The 21,863-nt window shown below is 56.3% G+C and overlaps 3 protein-coding genes across 3 annotated transcripts; 2 read left to right on the top strand and 1 right to left on the bottom strand.

Moving 5' to 3' along the window:
• Nucleotides 1-749: 749 nt before the first annotated feature.
• BESB_085080 (putative centrin) lies at nt 750-2,999 on the bottom strand (the record flags this gene model as incomplete). Its single annotated transcript, XM_029366858.1, has 5 exons — nt 750-799; nt 1,215-1,284; nt 1,708-1,829; nt 2,169-2,283; nt 2,784-2,999. The coding sequence occupies 5 exons, from the start codon at nt 2,997-2,999 to the stop codon at nt 750-752; spliced, it is 573 nt and encodes a 190-aa protein (XP_029217318.1).
• A 2,570-nt stretch (nt 3,000-5,569) lies between these two features.
• Nucleotides 5,570-7,513, top strand: BESB_085090 (putative 50S ribosomal protein L23; the record flags this gene model as incomplete). The annotated part of the gene is made up of 4 exons (XM_029366859.1): nt 5,570-5,619; nt 5,900-6,111; nt 6,717-6,959; nt 7,245-7,513. The coding sequence occupies 4 exons, from the start codon at nt 5,570-5,572 to the stop codon at nt 7,511-7,513; spliced, it is 774 nt and encodes a 257-aa protein (XP_029217319.1).
• A 2,580-nt stretch (nt 7,514-10,093) lies between these two features.
• On the top strand, nt 10,094-20,047 carry BESB_085100 (uncharacterized protein; the record flags this gene model as incomplete). The annotated part of the gene is made up of 13 exons (XM_029366860.1): nt 10,094-12,183; nt 12,589-12,673; nt 13,283-13,340; nt 13,633-13,739; nt 13,976-14,906; nt 15,644-16,054; nt 16,417-16,520; nt 17,112-17,173; nt 17,694-18,144; nt 18,419-18,538; nt 18,624-19,110; nt 19,342-19,390; nt 19,906-20,047. 13 exons carry the CDS (start codon nt 10,094-10,096, stop codon nt 20,045-20,047), a joined length of 5,097 nt encoding a protein of 1,698 aa, XP_029217320.1.
• Nucleotides 20,048-21,863: the final 1,816 nt, after the last annotated feature.

The raw sequence follows: 21,863 nt of genomic DNA on the forward strand, positions 1-21,863 counted from the left end.
TTTTTTCTTTCTACGTAAACCAGGACTTGATTCGCAGCATAAGTGCACGAGGAGTGCGGCATGCTCGTTTCTTGCTGCCGTCCTCGCGCGGCATTTTTCTCTTTGCGACTGACTGGCTCTTTTTATCCCCTTTTTTTCTCGCCTCAACCGCTGCTTCGTGGGACATGTCGCTTTTGACGCAGAGAAAATAATGATTTACAAGAATTCCGTCGCTTGAAGAGTGTTCAACGCCAAGAAAAAACTAAATTGCGCCTCGCAGGAACCAGAAACGCTCGCCGCGAGAGTGGAGCGGAAATTTTACACTCCCTCATTTGTTTTGTTTCATCCCATCGAAGAGACGCCTCCTGCGCGCACCGCCTCACACTCACCATGGCTGTATAGATTTGCACATGTGCGCATGCACGAATTGAATACGAACGCATAACTTATGCTCAGCGAGAGGGGATTCTCAAAACTTTTTGATTAAATTGTCCCCGCGGCGCCGCATACATGCACCAGCGATGAGGACGCCAAAGCCACGCAGACACGGAAATGCACAACTGTATATATACGCATGCAGTGGAGATGACTCAAGCCTGGATAAGATGAACAGATAAGGCGCGTCTGTATCGCAGGAGTCGAAGCTTTCCAGAAGCTATCCGAAAGGAAAGAACGAGAAGAGCCGCGCATTCGCGAGAGAGAGGAAAAAGCAAGCGAAGAAGGGAAGGCGGAAGGAGGGGGAGAGGACTCTCGGCGAGGCGAGGCTGTCTTCAGTAGAGGCTCGTCTGCTTCATGATCGCGAAGAACTCCTCTTGGCTGACTGCGGACGCATTACAGCGACGACACACAGACGCGTCACCATTCAAACGCCGAAAAAGCTGCAGTCGAGGAGGCCAAATGGATCAAAACAATGGACGCATGATTAGCAGCACACTTGATTCGTCTCCTCTGCTGCAGTTTGCTGCGCGTTTTTGGAATGCCCGAAAACAGCTTGGGTGAAGTGAGGTCATCTTTTCGAGGGTCGCGCTTCGTCCCTCCGCGGACGGAAAGCCATAAACCGAAGGAAGCAAGGAACGCGTGAATGAGAAGCAACGATAACAAAGTGCACCTGCATCGACAGAAGAGAAAACAATCGACAGCAGCGCGGCTAGGGCGAGACTGCGGCGGACAGCGAGAGCCAGACGGGGATAAGAACGAGACTCTTTTCGCGGCCGAAGAGAACCGAGACAACTTACTTTCGCCGTCACAGTCTCTGTCGAACTCGTCAATCATCGCCTGCAGCTCGTCATCAGAAAGGTTTTCGCCCTGCCGACAAGAAACGAGAACGCACAACTCGAAAATGTCGACACCGCTTCAAAGGCGAGAGACGCGCACCAGGACAGACGCAAAGAAAAACACGCTGAGTCTCTCGAGAGGCCAGTGGGCTGCCGATGAGGAGGACGGGAAGAGCGCGCGGAAGTTCAAACTGATACGGCGGAAAAGAAAGCAAGAGTAAAAAATTCACCGCAGATGACAAGAGAAAGGTCGCGCTGTGAACGTCGCGAAGGCAAAACAGTCTCGTCGCTTAAGCAGACTCCGCAACATGAGGGAACGCGGAGAGGCAGCCCATCCGCCCGCGAGGAAAAAGAGGAAAAGGGAAAGCAACAGACGCGTTTCCGGCGAAGGCATTATGCAGAGAGCCAAATGCGCGACAGGAAGGCATGCAAACAACGAGGAAACTGTCCTTACCAGCTCTCGCGCGACGCGTCGCAAGTTCTTCAGAGAAATCTTCCCTGTATCGTCGTCGTCAAACAGCTTGAAGGCCTTCGCCATCTCTTCCGCAGGATCGCGCTCGAGGATCTTCTGAGTCACTGACGAGAATAAAGAAATAAAAATGCGCGAAACTGAGACTGACTGAACCCTTGCTCTTCCAACGTCATGTCAGATAAATACATATATATGTATATAGACAGGTTCATATCACATCTATATGTATGTATGTATGTACGTATGTATGTATGTATGTAAGTATGTATGTATGTATGTATGTATGTATGCGCGGAATGCAAGCCAATCCTCACAGTCGGCATCTACATATTTGTGCATATATAAATGCCGGAAGAGACGAGTGATTTATCTGAATAGAAAAGTGTTACAGAAATAGAAAGGAAAGCCCCGAGAATAGAGCTCGAAAACTGCATTTAGCTCACTGATTTCTAGGAAGTCGCTGTAGTCAATTTGCCCGGTGTTTTGTTTGTCGTAGGCACGCATCAGCTCGAGGACTTCCGCCTTCTTCACCTCGAAACCGAGAGCTCGCATCGCCACCTGCAACAAAAGGGGATAACGTGTGCAATGACTTCCCGTAGTTACCACTCCGAACTGCCATATATTCCTACTTAAATCTGTATCTGGGTGAGGAAATACTCGACTAAACATGTGGAAGATCTAAAGAAAGACGCTAGTTCTATTAAAACACGCAGCCTACACGGCTTCAAAGCGCTTTTCCTTTTTTCCCCATCTCCGCGGCTCACCTACAAATTACGAGGCTAGCAATACGTACAGGCACGCATGCAGACACATGAAAAAAAAACGTGAGAATCGGACCAAATCAAGCTTCCCTTAAACTCCCCTTGTAGCGTTCGGCAGCCTCGCACGCCTCTAGTTTGTCGCGCCTCCACGGCTCTCCCAACCTCGCCTGCACTAAGCGGAGAGATACCCACATGTATACATATGAATATATTCACATACATACATAAATGAATATGCGCATATACATAGATAGATAGATATTCACTGCGGAGTTTGGGCTGCCATTTTGGCGGTACCTTTAGTTCGTGGTAGTCAATCCGTCCAGTTTTGTCGGTGTCGAAGAGATCGAACGCTTCCTTGACTTCCATTTTCTGTTCTTCGCGGAGCTCCTGGCGGCCGGCGCGTCGCCGCCCCGCGGCGCCGGTCGCAGAGGCGCCGCCGCGATGGAAGGCCATCGAAGAGTTTTCCGCGAGCGGACCGAGACTGCCGCTGGCTTTGTTGCGAGGCAACATCTTGCCGAGGTCAACGCTAGAAATCCGGAGAAAATCCGCGAAAAAACTCAAAAAAACTCCAGGGAGGAAGCTTCCTAAAGCAGATGGCAAACAGGCGGGCAGCGACGCAGCAAGAGAGACAGCGGAGAGGGAGAGAGAGAGGAGGAGAGAAGGAAAGACGAGGCGAAAACAAGGCGACGAGAGAGAGAGGGACGCGACTCTGGAAGCACAGAGGAGCGGGAGAGGGGTGAGTTACCACGGTGGAAAAGGAGAGACTGGAGAAGCAAGAGGAGAACTCGACGGTGCGGGATCCGGAGAGAGGAATAGCCTCTGCCGGGGCTGTGAAGCAGGCGCAAGCCAAGACTGTGAAGCAGAGTGGCGAGGAGAGGAAAAGGGAGCTTGCAGAAGGAAAACCGGAGAAGAGGAGCAGGAAGAGCGCTGCAAGAGAGCTCGAGACAACGCAAAGATGAACAGGGACGGAGATCGAGGACCTCGAGCCACGTGTCGCGCAAAGCCGTGCGGTGAACAAGTGGGGAACCGCGCTTGTGAGACGTCGCCTGCTCTCTGAGAAGGGGCGGGTGTCGTCCGCGAGCAGGAAAAACCAGAAGGAGCAATGCAATCTGCGAAAGAGAATGAAGCAGACAGCTAAACAGTCCTTGCGGATGAACGTCGGACCGCCTCTGTCGCTGTTCCTGCTCCCGACAAGCGGAACAACGAATGCAGATCTCTGCTCTGAGGATGATGCAGTTGCGGAGGTGGAAGCGAAGCTCGTGCCGCGAAGGTGAAAGATGACGAAAACAAAAAAACACGGGAAGAGAAACACGAGAAGCGAAACACGACAAGGATAACACGAGATGCAGCAGCCCAGACAGACTTCTTCAGATGTTTGGGTATTCACGCACTCTGGCCGTGGATGACGGTGTCGCGAAACTCAGTTCGATGTCGGTGTCGGTGTCTTGAGTCGCGGCGCAACCCGGCCTCGAAAAGGAGAGTATTGGCCTCTACTCTCTGCGGTAAGGGATTCGGAAGTCCAGGAAACGCTTGAAACTGAAAGCTTCGTCGAGTTGCACGATTCTTTTCTCTGCAGCTGTCTTTTCAGGGCATGCCGGTCGTGTGCATCTACCGGTACAGAGCGGTGGGAGGCGAGGACTCGACAGCACACCGGTCTCGGCGTACCTCAGCCTCGCGGAGTCTAAACGTGGAAGAAGGTGCGGTCTTCCTCACAGAACGCGGGGTGCGCAAGGCTCAACCACGCGGGAGTATTCCGAGTCTGGCGACGGCATCTCGCTGGAGAACCGCCGCAAAGCAAAGACAAGACGAAGAACGCGCGACAATGGCCACGCGTCCAGGCAGAGGAGGAGACCAGAGCCATTCTCGTAAAAGACGACGCGCGCTCGGCCTGCTTTTCCTGCTCGCGCGTGTTTCTTGCCGTTTGCATGTGAGCCTAAGAGGCTGGCGCGCCTTTTCGTTGTACATACACCCCGTGAGGGCGACAGAAATTCGACCAGAAGACTGAAAGTCACGCGCGGGAGTGGAGGAGTCAAGAAGAAGGAGATGCAAGAACTCTCCGGGACCGTGTGTGCGCGCGCGAGGCTGCATAGCCCCTGTACATGTCAACGGGGTGTTGGCGACAACCGAACTAACTCCGGTCTTCATACCAGCGTTGCCCTCCTCGAATGTGTCGAGTTTGTTCCCGCTTGATTTTCGCTTCGACGTGAGAGTCTCCTCTCGGGCGCTAAGATTCTGTTCCGCTTCTGTCAACCGCACCTGTGTCGGCTCAGCTCTTCTCTGCAGCCCGCTTCACTAGAGCGCCTCGTTTTCATTTCTTCGTTCTTTCTCTGCGTCGTCCGCGTCAACGCACGAAAAAGCCGCTTCTCTCCCGCTGCGAATTTCTCCGGCACGGAGTGCTCTTTCCAGACCCGCGGCTTCGAGGGACGCATTTCCGCCGCGCCCGGAGCGAGGAAACGGCGCTGAGAGAAAGAACTAGAAACGAGAGGCAGCGCAACTCAGAGACCACGCGAGAGGAGACAGGAACCTCTCGTTCTCTTGTGAATTCTCGCTGCGCCGGCTTGAAGGTCACGCGAGCTTCTTGCAGACGCCCCTTCTTCCCGTGGTCCCCTCTGTCCGCACTCTTCCTTCCGTTCTTCTCCGTCGCTCGCTGTCTCCTCCTGACTCTCAGGGCCCCCCCACAGGCAAACCGTCGTGAAGCGACAGGCCTTCTCTTCCTCGATCCAGTGATCCAGTGTCCTCGTAAGATTGCCCTACGGGCATCCTCTGCTTCCCCTTCCTCTTCGCAGTCCTCTGTTGTCGGCGCAGAGCGCTGTCCACGCCTCTCCTCTTGTCCTCTCTGTGCGCAGAGGGTTTTTTGGGGATCTCCTGACCTTCTTTTCGCTCCTCTTCTTTGCTCCCTGTGGGGCCTGTGAGGCGACTCTTTCCTGCATTTGTGTATCCTCGGTTTTCTTCCTCGCGCACACGCGAGAAAACCAGGAGTCGGGCTCGACAGAGCGACGGCGCCAGAACCAGGGGCCGAAGCACATCCGGCTCTGCACCCTCTCCCGTTGAGACACTTTTCTTCAAACAGAGCGACGAAGATGGCGCTGTTCCTCTCGGCTGCGCGCTTCACGCCCCCCAAGACGCCGCGGTGAGTTGCAGGGCGCGGTGTCGCACGCGGCGACGCGGTGCATGGTTCTTTATAGAGTTCCTAACAGAACAGATATCGCGCAGGACTGAACCCGAGCGGAAGGCCGCCACTCACTCGCATGCCGAGTTGCGCGGCCCTCCACACGTATGCTTGAAATATCTGTATCTACAGTCATATGTATCTACATCCATATATATATGTATATACAATATGTCGTGCATGTATTAGGTTTCGACAGTGTTTGGCTTTCGCATGTTTGTCTTTCTTTTCCGGTTTTCAGGAACGTTTTTTTTCCCTGGCAAGTGTTTAGTGTGCATCGGACGGGCGCCTTTTTGGAGCGCCGGCGCATCGCGCTGAAAGTCCCCGTGAACCTGACAAAGTTCGAGATTCAGAGTTACTTGGAGAAGATTTACGGCGCGCGCGTCCTCAAGGTCTCTACGCTCATCGTCGTGCCGAGAAGAAGACGCGACCTCTTCGGACCGAAACCCTCCAGTAAGCGACAGAAAAATCACCCTAACCCGAATATATATATAATTTCTACATAATTAGACTGCACACATATTTGGAATATATATATTTATCTAGAATATATTTATGTATATGCGGAAACCGAGTTCGGTTGTCCTGTAGAGTCTGGGCGGTTGATATGTGTTTTATATGCATGCATGATAATAACGCCATCAATTTCCATTGCATGCATGCCGGAAGCGAGGTGTCTTCGCGGCGGAGGCCTTTCTGAGGTCTCTGCGTAAAATCTCTGAATTCTCGATGAGTGAGAACAGAGGGAAAGGCGTCTCGCAGATTTATGGCGCGACGTCCGGATGCAAAAATCGCGAAGCATGGAAAACAGGAATTCCCTGTTCAGACAAACGGCAGTTGACAGCTTTACATTCTACACGCTACGTGAGCGAACCGGGATTGCAGAGATGCATTTTCATATGTCTCTCTTTTTATGTCTCTCTATATATGTACATATACTTCTATGCTCATGCACTCCGCGACAAGGCATATATGTGTGTATGATTTTTCTTGCCTCAAATACGCTGTGCATTTTCATCTGCGCTTTTTTTCTGCGGTTTTCATGTCGTGCGGCGCAGTGCGTTACTATCGCGTTGGCTGCACGTTCAAGAAAGCGATTGTGACGTTGGAGGATGGCGTTCCCGACGCCGTGAAGATGCTTCGCTCCTCAATTGAGCTCGCGAAGAATCCGGACATCACCAAGCACAACGTGACGCACTCTGCGCGCGTCCGCGAGTTCAGGCCACCGAGCCAGAGTCAGCGCTGGGAGATGGGCGAGTCCAAGTACGCGTGGCGCCTTCCGATCCCCAACTTGCTCGCAGGTAAATTCATAAAATTTCTAACAATTTCTGGAAGTCAAAGAGGAAAGCCGTGGCGACGCGCCTCGGCTGTCGCGGTGCGCCGGGGCTGGGAGCCAGGCGACAGCAGATCCTGAGCAAGGCGGATGAGAGATGCACCTGGGGGGGACGGGGGGGGCGGGAGTCGCAGCAATCGGACCAGAGTGTTTCGGTGTGCTCTAGTGAGGGCTCAGGTTGTGCGTGATTCGCCAGCGCGAGGGAAGGGCGAAGACGAATCTTGACTTGTCCTGCGGCGCACGTTGTTTTTAGGCGACGACATGCAGTTGAATCCTTCGCTGCGGATCGACGAGAGTACGACGCAGATGTTCCCGGACTTCACAAAGCCCTTCTTCCACAACGCGCACTTCAAGTTCTCTTGGAAGCCTGAGGAAGTCCCCCAGCAGGCCTCCGTCAAGCTCGACATTACCCCGTGGCGCCGCCGCGTCGAGCGCATGCACGGGCAAACGAACGCACTTCCCTCTGCAGGCGACGGAGCTGCACCAAGCCCCTCACTCCCACCCTTGCAGACCTCCAAATAAAATCTGCATACGTATGCACACTTGTATGCCTACACATACATAGATGCATGTATTTGCAGGACGTGCGTAGATGACTGCGCATGCACCCTCCGCATGCTGCGCGTTTCGTCGAGTTCTTCTGTATAGAGGCAGGCACTCACGCGCGCATAGCGCCGCACTGTTCACTCCGCTGCAACAAATCTGCGTTGAGGCGAGGCCCCTGGGGGCTGCGGGCTGCGTGGCGGGGTCGCTCTGCCTCCGTTGGTGGAAAAAGACGCCCAGTGGCAAGCACTGCAGGCGTAGCAGGCTGCGCAAACTGAAACTAAGCAGCGGGGAGGGGAGAGGATGCGGGTCTTCACGCCGCGCTGCTCACTGGAGGGCCGCGAGCAGATCGCCGACTCCAGTCCACGCTTTAGCGAGAGGGCGGACTTCTGAGCGCGGAGAGTGAAGCGGCGCAGACTGCCAGCGATCCACTAGTTCATCGAAGAGTGAGGGAGGCAGGCCAGCTGGGTCTCGCACACAGAGCAAGGTTTCTGCGAGCGGCGCGCACTGCGCACGCGCCCAGTGCTGCCAAAGTCTGAAGCGAGGGAGGGAGAGGCAGGGAGCCTCACCGGACAGCGTAAATCTACATGCATGCACATATATATATTATATTTACATGCGAATACATTTCTGCATGCGGGTGCACGAGTCTCGGTTAGCAGCCAGGAGCTGTTTTCTTGCGGACACGAGTTTGGTTTCTTTGTTAAGCCCGCGGGGGATGAGCATTTATCCACATAAGTATATACGTGTATATATATTTATATATACGTGTAAATGTATGCAAAAACTTATTTCTGCGCTGCAATGTGTGTTGGCAGGCGCTACAGGGCCGAGGTTGTTTCGGCTGTCGGTTTTTTGATTCGTTTCTGTTGTTGGCAGACCTTTCGATTATGTCAGCAGAAAAATCTTTCCAGTCTCGTAAAATTATGCGATGCCACGCGGAGCGTGTGAGGCGGCCCAGATGGCCTTGGGTGCGCAGCGCATTTTCGGTTTTTCCTTTTTATTGCTATATCGAGTACTCCAGAGAAGTTAAGGCTTTGTTAGATGTCAGAGCCACAGATGAGCACTCAGCGAAGTCATGCTTCGTAACAGTTGCCTAACGATCTTCGTAGACGAACCTGTTTTCAGTCAGAGTGCGAGAAAGAAGGGGGTCATGCACGCGGGGGATGCAGATGACATTATGTTCAGTGAGGATTAAAGAAGCACGCCTAGGGACGGAAGGCGCAAAGAGAGGTCGAGGTAGATCCGCTGTCTACGATTTCACGTCGGGTAGGCTCGCTTTTCAGGTGAATTTCTCCTCTTACGTTTTACGTATATAGCTGGTTGAAGATTCACCTGCTTTGCATCTCTCTATCCGCTGATGAAATGGCCAAAACGTGCGAGTTCTTTGACTCAGCTTCAGCTTGCAAGCTCAGTTTGCACATCGGTGAATTCGTGCATGCGAGCCATCCGATCATTGAGTCCTGTCTCTCAATCGTCCAGGATATGCTTACACCTCGACATGCTTCTCGGAGTTCAGAGTCGAGTTCTAGCAGAAAAACATCCTCCTGAATTTCAACCTCTTTCCCTGTGGCAGTACAACTTTCAGTGAATAGAAAGTGAATCCAAATATGATGCGAATAATACTGTATAGCTTTTTCAAAATTTAGAGGCCTGTTTTCCGACCGTGTCTCTGACTCACTCAAGGGGCCTCACCGCGGCGAGGAGACACCTGTCTCTCAAGACACACAGAGCCCCAGCGTCGACCCCGAGATCTTTGTTTTCTTGTCGAATCTGAAGGCAATTCAGAGCTCGAAACCTTTTATGGAACCAAGTCGCCTGCTTTGAAACAGCAAAACTGGAGTAATGCCGTGGTTCCGAAGCACGAAAAATGATGGAAATCTCATAAAGGCGACGTTGGTGCGGTTGCATACTCGCCTGGGCGCGCGTGCATGCGGCACACAATCTGCCGCTCTATATGAAATTGTTTCTTTACAGTTATATAATTGTGGTTCGGTAACTCGCTCTTCGAGTCACCAACGCGGGTATAAACTCTCTGCATCAGACCCTTCTTCTTTTCCCGCGTCAGCATTCGGCGGGCTCGGCGTCGATCTCAAGTGTTTCTGCCGTCCCTCTGTCTCGTAGGAGACAACGCGAGCGGTTCTTTCCCTCCCGATCTCTTGCGCGTTTACACACATCGTCAGTCTTCTTCTCTCCAGGCTTTTTCTTTAAGCTTCTTCCTCGCTGGCGCCCCTGGCGGCTGAAATCCGCGGTAAAGAAGAACCGCGACCCGCTGGCACAATTTCGTTTTCCGTTCAGTGCGCCGCGCGCTTGCTGTGCATACCTTCGTGGCTCTCGACGCGGTCGCCGCCTTCTTCCTGCCCTTTTCTTGTTTCTGGAGCAGTCCCCTTCTCCTTGAGGGAAGCCGAGCCTGCTGCCGCAGGAGGCCAGCGGAAAGCCGCTGTGCGTGGGAGACTTCCGCGGCGACGCGGGCACTGAGAAGAGTTCAAAGAGAGAACAGGAGAGACGAGCTGACCGCGAAGAGGGCGACGGGCGCACACCGAGACAGACGCCGCGACGATGCCTCACGATGCGGGTCCTGAGGACGCGGAATCGGCGCAGCTCACCTGCGTGAAGGCGAAAAACATCCTAGCAGACCCATTATCTGGCGTGCCAAATTTTGCCTCTGCTATTTCCTTTTCTTCTTCTGCGCCTTCGTCTTCGTTGCTGTCACCTCGTCTTCCTTCTTCCTCGCGCGAGTCGCGGTCGCTTCTCGTTTTGGTGTTTTCGAAAGATCGCGCTCCGCAGCTGTTTCTCTGTTTGCACTCGTTTTTCTCATCTCTCGGTTTCTTCGATGCGGCTCCTGTGCCTCCTCAGAGTGCACGCGCTTCGCCGCACCAGAGTTTGTCTTCACCTTCGCCCTGCCCGCCACGCGAGTGCGCATCCCCTTCTGCTTCCTCTGAGTCGCCGGCGCGTCGCTTTGGCTCCTCCCCGGCCTCTGCAGACACCCCCATCCAGGTGTCTGTCCGGGTGATATATCGGGCCTCTTCGCCTCAGTTCGAAGCGTCCTACCGGCTTGTCGGAACCCTGCTCCAGGAGCTTCTTACTTCAACCTCTCAAGATAGGGATCTCTCATTCAGCTTCAATAGACGCGAGCTCTCTATTTCTCCTCAAGATTGGCGGCGCGAGGTGCCCACCCCAGTTCCCTTCTCCCCCTCTGTCTCGTCGTCCTCTGCGCCTTCTCCTCCCTCGCGGCCTCCGTCTCTCTCGTCTTTTCATCAGGCTCCCGGCTGCGACCCTGTTCCCGCTTCGGAGCCCGTCCGCCATCTGTATAGGCTTAAGCGTTTCTCTCTGCACTCTGAAAACGCGTGGGAAGAACGCGAAGAAGGACGCCACCGCCAACGTGCGGGAGCGCGAAGCGGAGATGAAGCCGCAGAGGCGCGAGAAGGAGGACAGTCGAGCCGAGGCGAGCCCAGCGGCGAAGAAGAAGAGGCGAGCGAGCTCGCCGAGGGCAGGAAGCGATCTGCTGCCGTGGAATATGGACAAGGCTCGTCCGTGTTTCGGTCGTCCCCGTTCGCTTCGCTCTTGCTGCACTGTTTCTCGTGTCCTTCGTGCGAAACGAGTCCTCTATCACTCTCACTCTGCCGAGGCCAGCATGCAGGGCCGTGCCCAGCTGCGGCCTCCTTTTCGCGGCCTGCTTCACGTGAAACTTCTGCTTGCATCGAGACGCGGAATGGGACGGACGCCTACTCGCCGGCGAAGCCAAGAGACGCGGCGAAGCAGGCAGGGAGTCCTCTAGCGCTCGACGCAAGCGCCGACGACGACAAAGAGCGTAGCAAGCGGGAATCAGGTGAAGAAAGCGCGAGGGATAGCGACAGGCCTACTTTGACTGCAGGCGACTACCAGCGAGGTTTCTACGGTGTCGCGTGTCCGTTCAGTCACGTTCTTCTCATGGTCGACGACTGTGTCTGGCTCTACGCGCCGCCGGCTCCTTCAGCCGCGGATATGCCTGAAACCAAAACGCTTCGAGAACGTGAGTTCGCAGGCGGGCGGCGGCCGAGTGCTGTTTCGCGGGCATCGTGTTTGGCGGACGCGGTTCGCCTGCTTGACGCCTCTCGCTCTCTTCTACTCGTGTCGCCGCGGCTGCACTTTGGGCTCGCGTTCTCGCAACCGGCAGACTCCTTGCTTCTGCTGCCAGCTGCGAGGTTCGTTTCAGCTACGGCCGCGGCGCGAAGCAGCGCCAGACAGAGAATCCCGGCGGCCGCCTCCGCCGCGGCAGGAGGAGACCCGCGAAGACGCGCAAAAGACGCGGATGAGGCGAAAGGCGGCGACGAAAGCCACGGGAAAGAGCCCAGAGCAGGCGGAGACGAGGCCCTCGCCGACAGTGACGATGCCCTGCAGAAGGCTCAGGGAGCGGGGGACGAAACCGAACTCAGCGGCGTTGATGGGCGAGTGGGGAACGGAGAGGAGCGAGGAGACAGTGGAGTCCTCGAGGAGGGAGGGAACGAGATGCGCGGAGCCGAAGACGCCGGAGAAGGTTTTTCCGAAGGCAGAAGCACGCGAGAGAAGGCACCAGGCCGCGCTTCTCTGGCGCGTCAAGGCAGTGCGTTCCCATACGAGGAAGGCCACGACCTTCGCGAAGACTCGTCGTTTTTCTTAGCGGTGGAGAGGTGCGACTTCCTTCTGCAAGAACTCAGTGCATCGGGCAGAGACGTAGCCTATAGTGTTCATTCCGTCTATTTCCTTCCGCTGTCGCGCTCCTCGCGCTCTTTCTGAAGTGCAAAAGAACTATGCGCGCCTGTGCCTTTCCTTAGGGGGCGAGTGCGGTTATATATATATATTTATTTATATCTATATATATTTACATATATACTTAAATATATTTAGCTATATACATTTACAAATGTATACAAATTATGAATAACACATGTTTGACAGTGAGATGTGCACATCTACACGCAGCGTCGTGAGGTCAAGTCTGTGTCTGCTGGTCGCTGGCCTTCCTCCCTAGGAAGAAGCCACGCATGCCCTGGGGATCTTTTGGCGTTTTCAGGTCATCTCTGTTTGAGTTTCAGGCAGCGGTGTGAAGGCGACTTCGCGATGGCTCTCGACCTCAGCTGTTCCCTGTACCGATCTGAGGATTTGCTTCTTCTCTTCCAGGTGAGAGAAGCGGCTGAACTATTTGCGTCCGGAGCGTCCCTCTCAAACCTCTCCAGAAGCTGAGGCGCCCTGGTGTTCATATGCCTCGTAGTATATACTCCCCAGAAAAAGGTAGTTTATATAAACCTAGGAATCCCATTTTAGTAAGTGTAACATCCTCCGTACAAAGCAGACATTAAGAACATAAAGATTCAGGGGGGCGCTTGGTGGCTCACGCCGCGGTCGCCAGCCAGAACGGCGCTACAGGCTTAGAAGCAGCGTCGAGTGTACGTTGCTTCGCTGGGGAGCGGCTGACAGCTCGCAGGCCTCAGGGCCTCTGCAGTGCCTTTGTATCTGGTTCAGGACACAGGCACGGACGTGCGTCTCTCTCCCAGTCTGTTGGCGAGCGTCGTGGCATGCATACATGCATATGTGTTCACATACATATCCATGCATATATATATGCATGTTTGTATGTATGTAAGTGTGTACGGGCACACCTGGATAGCCAACGCATCTAAGCGTGAAATGTGTAGGAGGCTCTAGGTTCGCTTGTGAGAATGCTGACGCGTCGGCGTGTCGCTAGGCGCATGCATGAGTGAACCAGGCTGGAGTGTGCTTCCTTCGCAGACTCTCCAGCGCGTCGAGCCTGCGGCGCTGACGCATCCGAATCGCCTCGAAGTGGCTGGTAAGGTGACGGCTCCGCCGGCCTTTCTCTTTCCTTCGCAGCACGAACGGAAGATAGACACGAGACCCTTCAGCGGAGCTAGTGAAGGGACTGCTCTTCTGAGTGTGTTGTCGCGCGTCTGGTCTTCTTTGTAATTTCCTGTTGTAGTTTTTGCTTTCCTTTCGCGGAGTTTTTCCTCGGAGTCGGCACTCACTTCAGCGGGTTTGGTAGAGTGGAGTGTCTCTCAGCGTTTGGCTTTTCCGCATTCGAATGCAGAACTTCTCTTTTGCATTGCTGCGGCCTCTGCCCGCAGGCAACCGCCACTTCACGAAGTGCAAGGCGCCAAACGCCCGCGCGAGTCACAGCGACCTCCATCCCTCGATTGCTTTTCCACTCGCACCCGCGTGCGTCGTGCTCACAGTAAGGCCTGTAACAGTCTGGCTGGCGCAAACGCCAGTGCCTCCGCCTGTTATGGGGTCTTCATAGCCCCCGAGGATCCCCTTGCGCCACAGGGAGGCAGGCGCCTCTCCGAAGGCGATGAAGCGAAGCGGATGAGGAAATGGATACCCACGCTCCGTCTGTTCCTGGGTCCTACGCGTCCGGGTTCAATGGCCCCAGTGCGTCATTTTTATGTTTCGATTATTTTGTCTGCTCAGGTCAATCGAGTGCAAGAGCTCTATGCGAACCCGGTGTATCGCTCCTCCAGGAGCCGCAGGCAGAGGCAGACGGGGAACCTGAGAGGCGGCGAAAGTCCACGCAGGGGCGAAGGCAACGCGAAAAGCAGAGACACCCCACAGATGCGATCGGAAGACGGAGAGCAGGAAGCGAAAGACGCCGTCAGAGCGGACGACGCACGCGGCGAGGAGCGCGAAAAGCGAGACGCGATGAAGCAAAGCACGAGTGTGCCTGCGCGGCGCGAGCCTGAGCAAAAGGCGCACGACGGGGAGTGCGAAAGCGTGTGTGCGAGGACTGCGAACGGAGGGAGCCCAGAGGCACTCTTTAGACAAAGAACCGAAGAGGCAGGACTGTGCGGAGAACCGGGAGAAGACAGCTGGAGCTGTGAAGCTCTCGATCGGTACTTCCGCGTCGGCGTCGATCGGTGGCGAAGGTCGCAGCGTGAGCGCGAGGCCGCGCTGCGCCGCGAGAGCCCCAGCGCGCTGTTGTCGTTCTCGCCCTCGTCACTCTCTCTCCCGTTGGAGGATTGGTTTCCGTTTCCGCTGCCCACGGCTTCTTTCTTTCCGTATGACGATCTCAACTGCCGCCTTCCCTGCTGCCACGTTCCGCCTTCCTCTCCGACGCCGCCTTGCTTCAGCGTGGCCTCTCCGTGCTCTCCTCGCGCGGAGCCTTTCACTCTTTCTCACGGCTCTTTCTCGCCTTCCTCGTCGTACCCAGTGGAGTTCCTTCCTGGCGCCTTTGTCGCGCCCGCTGCGCCGCCGTCGCCCGGCTCTGCCTCGCCGAGTGCGGCGCCCGCCGCGTCGTCTCCGCGCCCGCTGCCGACAGTCTCCTGGCTGATCCCAGTGCACAACGGCGAGAAGACGATCCTCGCGGCCCTCCGCAGCGCGGTGTGCCAGACCCACTGCCCGCCAGGTGGGTACTCGAGTCCTTCTCTGCCTCTCGGAAACAAACTCGAAAAAAGCAGACAGAAACGGACTACATGCCATGGCGCTGTAGTCAGCTTTCTTGATATCGCAGAAGGCGGACGCACGCACTCTACTGCTTCCGCCTTTCACGTTTCCCCGTTAGGTCGCGGAGGGGCTGTTGCGTTGCCTACGCGTCTCTCTGTGACGTCCGGTCCGTTTTTGCGTGGAGTTGCCTGCAAGCGCTCCCGAAGGCAACCTCTTCATGCTTCTCCCGCCTTCCGTTGTCGAAGGTTTTCGCGTTGACTGGTCGCGGACGTGGTTCTGTTTTTCGCGGTCTCCTCGCCGCCATGCTGATGCAGAAGTTAGTTTTCTTTGTCTGTCGTTGCCTCTGCGATGTAGCGACTCATGACTCTCGTAGCTTCCACAACGAGAAGAAAACCGATGCGGAATCAGCTCCACGCGATCGGAGGTTGAAGCTCAACACGTTTCGGTTTCTCCCTCTTTACCAGTGAACCCGTTTCCGCATGTCTCCATTGTGATAACGTTTTCGGTGTCTTTGGAGTCCAACATGGCGCGTCACATGCGAGGCAGCCACGAGGCCTCGCGTTTGCATCGTGTCTGCCAGGTCTTTCTTTCTCTCTCTCTGGTCTGCGAAGCGCGTGAGATCTCCGTCTCTAGTGAAGGGCGGCGGTCGGGAGTTTTTTTGAGTCCGTCAGTGCGGGCTTTTCTGTCTTTTCTCTCCAGGCTTCTTCGACGTCGTGATGGTAGATGACTGCTCTTCAGACGAGACGGTGGCACAGCTTCTTCCATTCTGTCGCGAGGTTTGGTCAGCGGAAAGCGAAAAGGCGGGCTGCCGCCGAAACGGCCGTTCGCGTGTCAACGCCAGCCCGAGTCGCGCTCAAGGAATTAAAAGGGGAGCGGAGGCGCAGGCGAGGACTGGCGGTGTGCAGGAGGACAAGAGGCGTGAGAGGCAACGAGACGACGACGACGGAGAGCTACCGCTTCCCGACGACCAAGTGCACGCAACGGATGTAAGAGCAGAGGGGAGAGAGACCCCCGCCTGCCGCCAGAAGGAGACTGTCATCCGCGCAGAGCTGGCCTTACCTGGAGTGCCGGAGGTGCCTCTGACGCTCGTGCGCCTGGCGAAGCAACGAGGTAAAAAACAGTTGAACAGCTTCTGTCAGCGAGGCGAGTGTGGAGTCAGAATAGGCGGGAGAGACCTACGGGCCAGAGTCCCCTCCTTCCGCAGAGGCTGCGCGCGAGGAGGCAGAAAAGCACGTTCCAGTTGCTTCCCAGACAGCTGAGCCCGTCTCTGGTTGCCGGATAAGTGGGCTAGCACCCCAAGACGGTGGATAGACAAGGCACAGATCCAGTTTGTTGCTGAGCGACTCAAAGAGCTTATCGGTCTCAGCTGACAGATAAGTGTTTATATCGCGGCGCTCACGCGGCCATACACTGTGCGTACCGTCATAGAACCCTGCGCAAGGCCTTGCCTGAGCACATTTTTGCTTTGACAGGAGTCGCCGGCGCTTTGCGGCGAGGTTTGATGCATTGCCGTGGAGAGTTCATCGCCCGCCTGGACGCAGACGACGTCGCTCATCCCCAGAGGCTGATCACGCAGGTGCGCAGACTGGTTTTCCCGGTGCTTCTCTGTCTATTTTGTTCGGTGATTATTCTCTCTCAGTGGCCTCCGCCGTTCAGTGTGCGCGAGGTCCAAGCCAAGCTCCGCTTGTGCCGCGACAGCTCGTGTCTTGGTCGCCGATACGGCTGTGCCCGGTCCCCGTGTCGTACTCGAACACACTGATTTTTTCTCTGTGTTCATGAATATGTGAGCATATGCCTAGCACTACATCTATCTGTATAAAGAGACGCGTTTGTATTTCCTCTCGGCACTTTGTGATCGACCCGTTTCAGGGTTTATGTTTTAGGGTTGTAGACCAGAAGAAACTTGAGTGACCAGTGTTCTCAAACAATCGTGACATTTCTGACTGAGGTCCCTGTGTTTTTTAACCAGTTGAATCTTGAAGCACCTTCACCTGGTTGTTTCACTGCTTTTCCACTTTTTCAGCCTCTTGCTTCCTGTCTTCCTTTCCAGTTTTATTTTCGCCTATTCGCTCTCCGATCCCGTCAACTGTGGTGCTGCGTGCGCGGCATCCCTTTGCCGCGTCGTTTCCTGTGCACGCCACGTTTTTTTGTTGTTTGTCCTCATCAGATTTCCTTCATGCGGAAGCATCCCCAGGTGGCTGTCTGCGGGTCGGCGTTCGCGACCTTTAGGTCTGCCGATGTCCCTTCTTCACCGTCCTCCGCGTCGTTTTTGGCGCCGTGTCTTTCTTCGGCCTCACCCGTCGTTGCCTCTCCCGAGTTTCGCCTGCCGGCGCTCTGGCGCCGTCTGTCTGACGCTCAAGTATATCGCATGCCCGCGCACCCTCTCCTGGTCAGGTGTGTGACTGACTTTTCGCCGTCGAAGGCGCGTCTCTTCGTGCGGCTCCTGCCCTCCTGTGTCCTTGGAATTCTGAGCTCTGGCGCAATGCGCGCCCAGCTTCCCTGAGTCACCTCGCTGCAAGGGGAACACGTTGTCTCCAGCTGAGCTCCGAAGGGAGCTCTTTCAGTGCGGGCCTTCCGGCGTCTTCTCGAAACCTCCCTTCTTCCTTGCATGCGAAGGCGCATTTGCGTATCTCGCGGTCACGCCCGACGCTGACCGAGGCACGTAGAATAGTTAAAAGAGGGCGAGGCATGCGGGATCTCTGCCCGGCCTGGACTCGCCCGTAAGCACTCGTCCCTGCACTGTCTTCAGGTGGCGGCTCATCTTCGAGTGTCCTGTTGCTCATCCAACCGTCATGCTGCGTCGCGATGCGCTGCGACTCTTGCCGCGAGCAACAGAGCAAGCGCCGCCTTCCTCGCTCGCGTCTTCATCGCCCGGGCCCTCGCCGCCGCCTTCTCGTTCAGCGGTCGCCTTGCACCTTGCGCCGCGAAGCAACTCGCAAATTGATGCTGCCTGCGTCCAAGCGGTCGACGGACGCCTCGAAGAAGGGAAGGCAGAGAGGAAAGGAGAAGACACGACAGTCACGCAGGGCGAAGCGCACGCATGTGTTGCAGACTCGTGTGAATGTGCGAGACCTACAGAAGAAAACAAGAAAGGAGACATCACAGACGAGGAGAACGAGGCGCGTGTCTGGGAGTACATATATCCGGACGAAGAGGCTGAGGACCTCTGGCTGTGGCTCTCTCTCCCGCTTCACCTGCACGTAGGTCGCGAGCTCTACTCGAGAATATGTACTTGGCGTTCGCTTGTACGTGCCGCGGCAGTGCCGCGGAAGAGCGGACACAGTAGGGCACGCTGTTGGCTGCGTTTCGTCTTTGTTTGCGCAGTTCTCGCGTGTGTCTCGTGGGTGCGCGGATCCGGTGTCGCTGTGATGCGCCTCCGTCTCTCTTCTGCCGTCGCCAGACACCTTGAAGGCGCTTCGTGCTGCTTCGGTAGCCTTCCTCGCTTCGTGCGGCTTTACGTTCCGTCCTCTCCAGATCACGAATCTTCCCCACATTTTGACTTTCCTGCGTCGCGACCCGTCTCGCAAGTCGGAGAGAGCCCTTCTCCCGATGCGCCGCTCCGCCCAGCTCGCCGTCTGTGCGTGGCTCCGGCGCGCGTTGGGAGCGACCGAGAAGGGTCTCTGGCGGCTCCTCTCCACGCAGGAGTCGCTGCGCTGTGGGGGGCGAGGCGCACACCGAGACTCTCAGGCAGCCCGCGGCGCGCTGCTGTCCCAGTCGCGAGCGGGACTCCCGGAAGCCGCTCAGACCGGCGCCGCGCGGCGAGGCCGCCAGCGCGAGGAGAGGGAGGAGCAAACTGCGTGCAAGCGCGATGCCGGCGCGGGCTGCGCGCCTGAGGAGAACGGAATCGATGCGCGCATGCGCGCGAAAGAAGAAGGAAGGAGGGAGCGGAGGGCTCCAAATCGCGACCAAGCGGCGGCAGCGGACGCAGAGGCTTCACGGCCGCGCGACGCTGACTCAAGGGACAGAGCGGAGACGCGCCGTGGTGGTCTGGGCGATGGGGCGGACGAGGCAAGCGCTCAACGCGCGGCGATCGCCGAGAAAGCTCCAGAGGGAAAGACGGAAAAAGCGCGACAGAGGCAGCGGGACTCAGACGCACTTCGAGAGTCCGAATTGGGTGTCGACCGCCGCCTGCTCTCCGACGTCGTTGCCTGTCTCCGTGGCCATAGGTAGCGTGTTTGGCACAGCACGAGAGGGGAGGAGACGGCAGCAAGAGCGTGTCGATTTGGAGACAGCAGTTGTGCTGCGCTGTGTGCCTTTGCTCGAGCGCAAACGTCTTCGTGCAGAACCCAGAAGGGAGGCACTAGCGTGCAATGCAGCCGTGCAGCCCGTTGTTTCCAGCTGAATGACTTCCGGGGCTCTGTTTTCCATGTGTGCATCTCGCGGTATTTCTGCCGCAGGGCGCCCGCCACCGCCGAGGAGGGGCAGGCTGCGTTCACGCTTCTCCAGGTTCGAAACCACATGTGGAAGCCTCCTGCACAAATATTTCGCGTCAAGCCACTCAGTCCATAGATGTGTTCGTAGTTGTGAACTCGTATATGTAGGAAGCACGTGTGAGACGCAGAGGGAGACGCCTGTTTTCTGTGACTTAAAGCAGCAAACGTTGCACGCGTGCGCAGAGTCGGAGGGGAGCGTGACTAGTGAAACAGCGCCCGCAACCCTGAGCCCTTGCCGGGGGCGTACCTTCACCCGATCTCTGCCAGTCACCGTTGTCGCCACTGCCGCGTTTTTTTGGGGGGTTATTTCCCGAAAGTAGTTCGGGGTTGGGGCGAACCCTGGCCAGTTTCAAGTGCGTATGCGTGCCAGGAAGGTCTATGAAGTCTCCCGAATGCCAGAGCGAGCTCGCGTCTCGCCGGAAACTCGGGTGACGCCTTGAAGCGACAGGCTTTGTGTGTAGATTTCTGGATCGGGTTTCGAAGTCCTCTTCAGGGTTGTTCAGAGTGCGTTTGTGCCTCACACCGCAGGCGCTTGAAACTTTCTTCTGTAGGGCTGCGGAGCGCCTTCCACAGACCGCTGCCGGAAGCGACGAAGCGCCCGTGGGTAGCGCGGAAAGCAGTTCTAGCGCCGCGCGAGAACGAGGCGGGACTCGAGGTCGGCCTCAAGTAGTATTTCCACAGCTGCGCCTCAGCGTCTCCACGGATGCCGGTCCTGCAGCAGAGGGTACCTCCTCAGGCAGCGAATGCACTTCTTGCCTGTGTTATCAAAGCGGCAGTGGTGTGGGCGTCAGCCCGGCGGCGCTGAAGAAATTCTTCAAGCGGGAAGCCGCGCGCCTTCGGTGAGTGTGTGCCTGGCCAACCAACACCCGACACCCTCTGTTCATTTTGCAGGCAGTGCAGTGTAATTCATGTTACGAATGGAATCGCTTGACTGTAGCTCCAGGCAACCGTTGTGTACCAGCTTTTGTGTGTGTTGTGTAGTCTGTAGAGGTACGTGTGCAGCGCTACGTGAAGGTGAGGTTCCTTCAGAAATAGCGTTTCCGCTCCTACGGGCAGCTAGACATAACATGCATGTGCAGGGCGTGCGACGCCCCGACGCCTTCCACGAGGAACATTTGGTTGCGCAGTCTGTATCGTCTCATTTGATGTCTCTTAGAGGCGAACTGGCGGCGCGGCGACTCGCAGCCTATAGCGCTGCCGACCTCTTTCTTTCGTAAGCGGAAAAACGGCCCTAGGGTTTTAGGGTCAGAACGATAGCCGCTCCGACAGAATAGAGCTGGCGCTGCACCCTGTAAACTCATCACTTGAGAACGATTGCCTGGCAGGGGTTTGGCCCCACCCGCACGACGACGCGTCGATTATTCTTAGCGATCGGCACGCACACATCCACAGCTGCTGTCTGTGAGCGAGAACCCCGGAGGAAGCCAGATCGGCTTTGCAACGGGCGTTTCCTGTCTGCAGTTGGCTCTCGACGGACAAGCCCATGCAATCGTCACCGGAGAGCCTCAGCGGCCTGCTGTGACGAAGGGAAATCGCAGGGAAAGGAGAGAACCTCCCGAAAAGCCAAGCGCGACACCCGCGAGGCAGGATCCCTCCCTTCGCATTCAGCGCAAGCTGCCTCGTGAATAGGTACGTATGTGTATCCAGATCGCTATATGTGTGTATGTATTGAGTCAGACACATGTACGCCGTTGTATGTGAAGAGAACCGCATTTTTTATTTCCCTTGCTCCTGGCCCGCGTGCAGCTCCTCGCGTGTCCATTCCTCTGTTTGAAACCTAACCGGGGAAGTTTTAAGGTTTCGCTTCAACAGGCTGAACGCTGTGCGTGACAGTCAGCGCCAGTGTTGAGTGGAAACCTGTGAAACGTCGAACGCCGTGCGCGTCAAAACGTGCCGAAGTCCTCATGCACCTAAGCGCCTTTGTCTGACGAAGTGCCAAGCGGAAACATTTAAAACAGATCGGGATTCGAACACGCAGGAAACATCCACCGGGCCTTCGCGTCGCCGCCAGGCACCTTTCAGCTAAACTTGCGCCACACCGGCTCGCCAAGCGCCGCCACGACGACATGTAAAATCCCCTGCCCCCCTCTCACCCCCCCCCCCCGTCTACGGAAAATACACAGGACGCAAGTCCAATGCACGTGAGAGGTCTTCAGCCGCCGTGATGGATACACGACCAAACCTCACCGCGATAAAACAGACAGAGTGACCCTCCACGCCAGACGGCACTGACTCGAGAACGAAGCCACATGAACGAAAGTAGAAGGACTCGCTCAAGAACGTCTATCGGGTGTCTCTGTCGGCCGCGGGAAACCCCTGCCGGCTCCCGGTGGCGTGGCACATCATCCGCCTCGCTTCGCGCGGCGTCACCTCGCGTCTTTTGTCGTGGACGCGGGCGCCCCCCAGCTGTTTTCCCGCCCCCAGACCGTATTTATTCGAGCACAGAGGCGCAAGTAGATCGATCTGCTGCGCATGCAAGTAGCCCT

This window comes from Besnoitia besnoiti, chromosome VIII, assembly GCF_002563875.1.
Source record: "Besnoitia besnoiti strain Bb-Ger1 chromosome VIII, whole genome shotgun sequence".
Classification (NCBI taxonomy): Eukaryota; Apicomplexa; class Conoidasida; order Eucoccidiorida; family Sarcocystidae; genus Besnoitia; species Besnoitia besnoiti.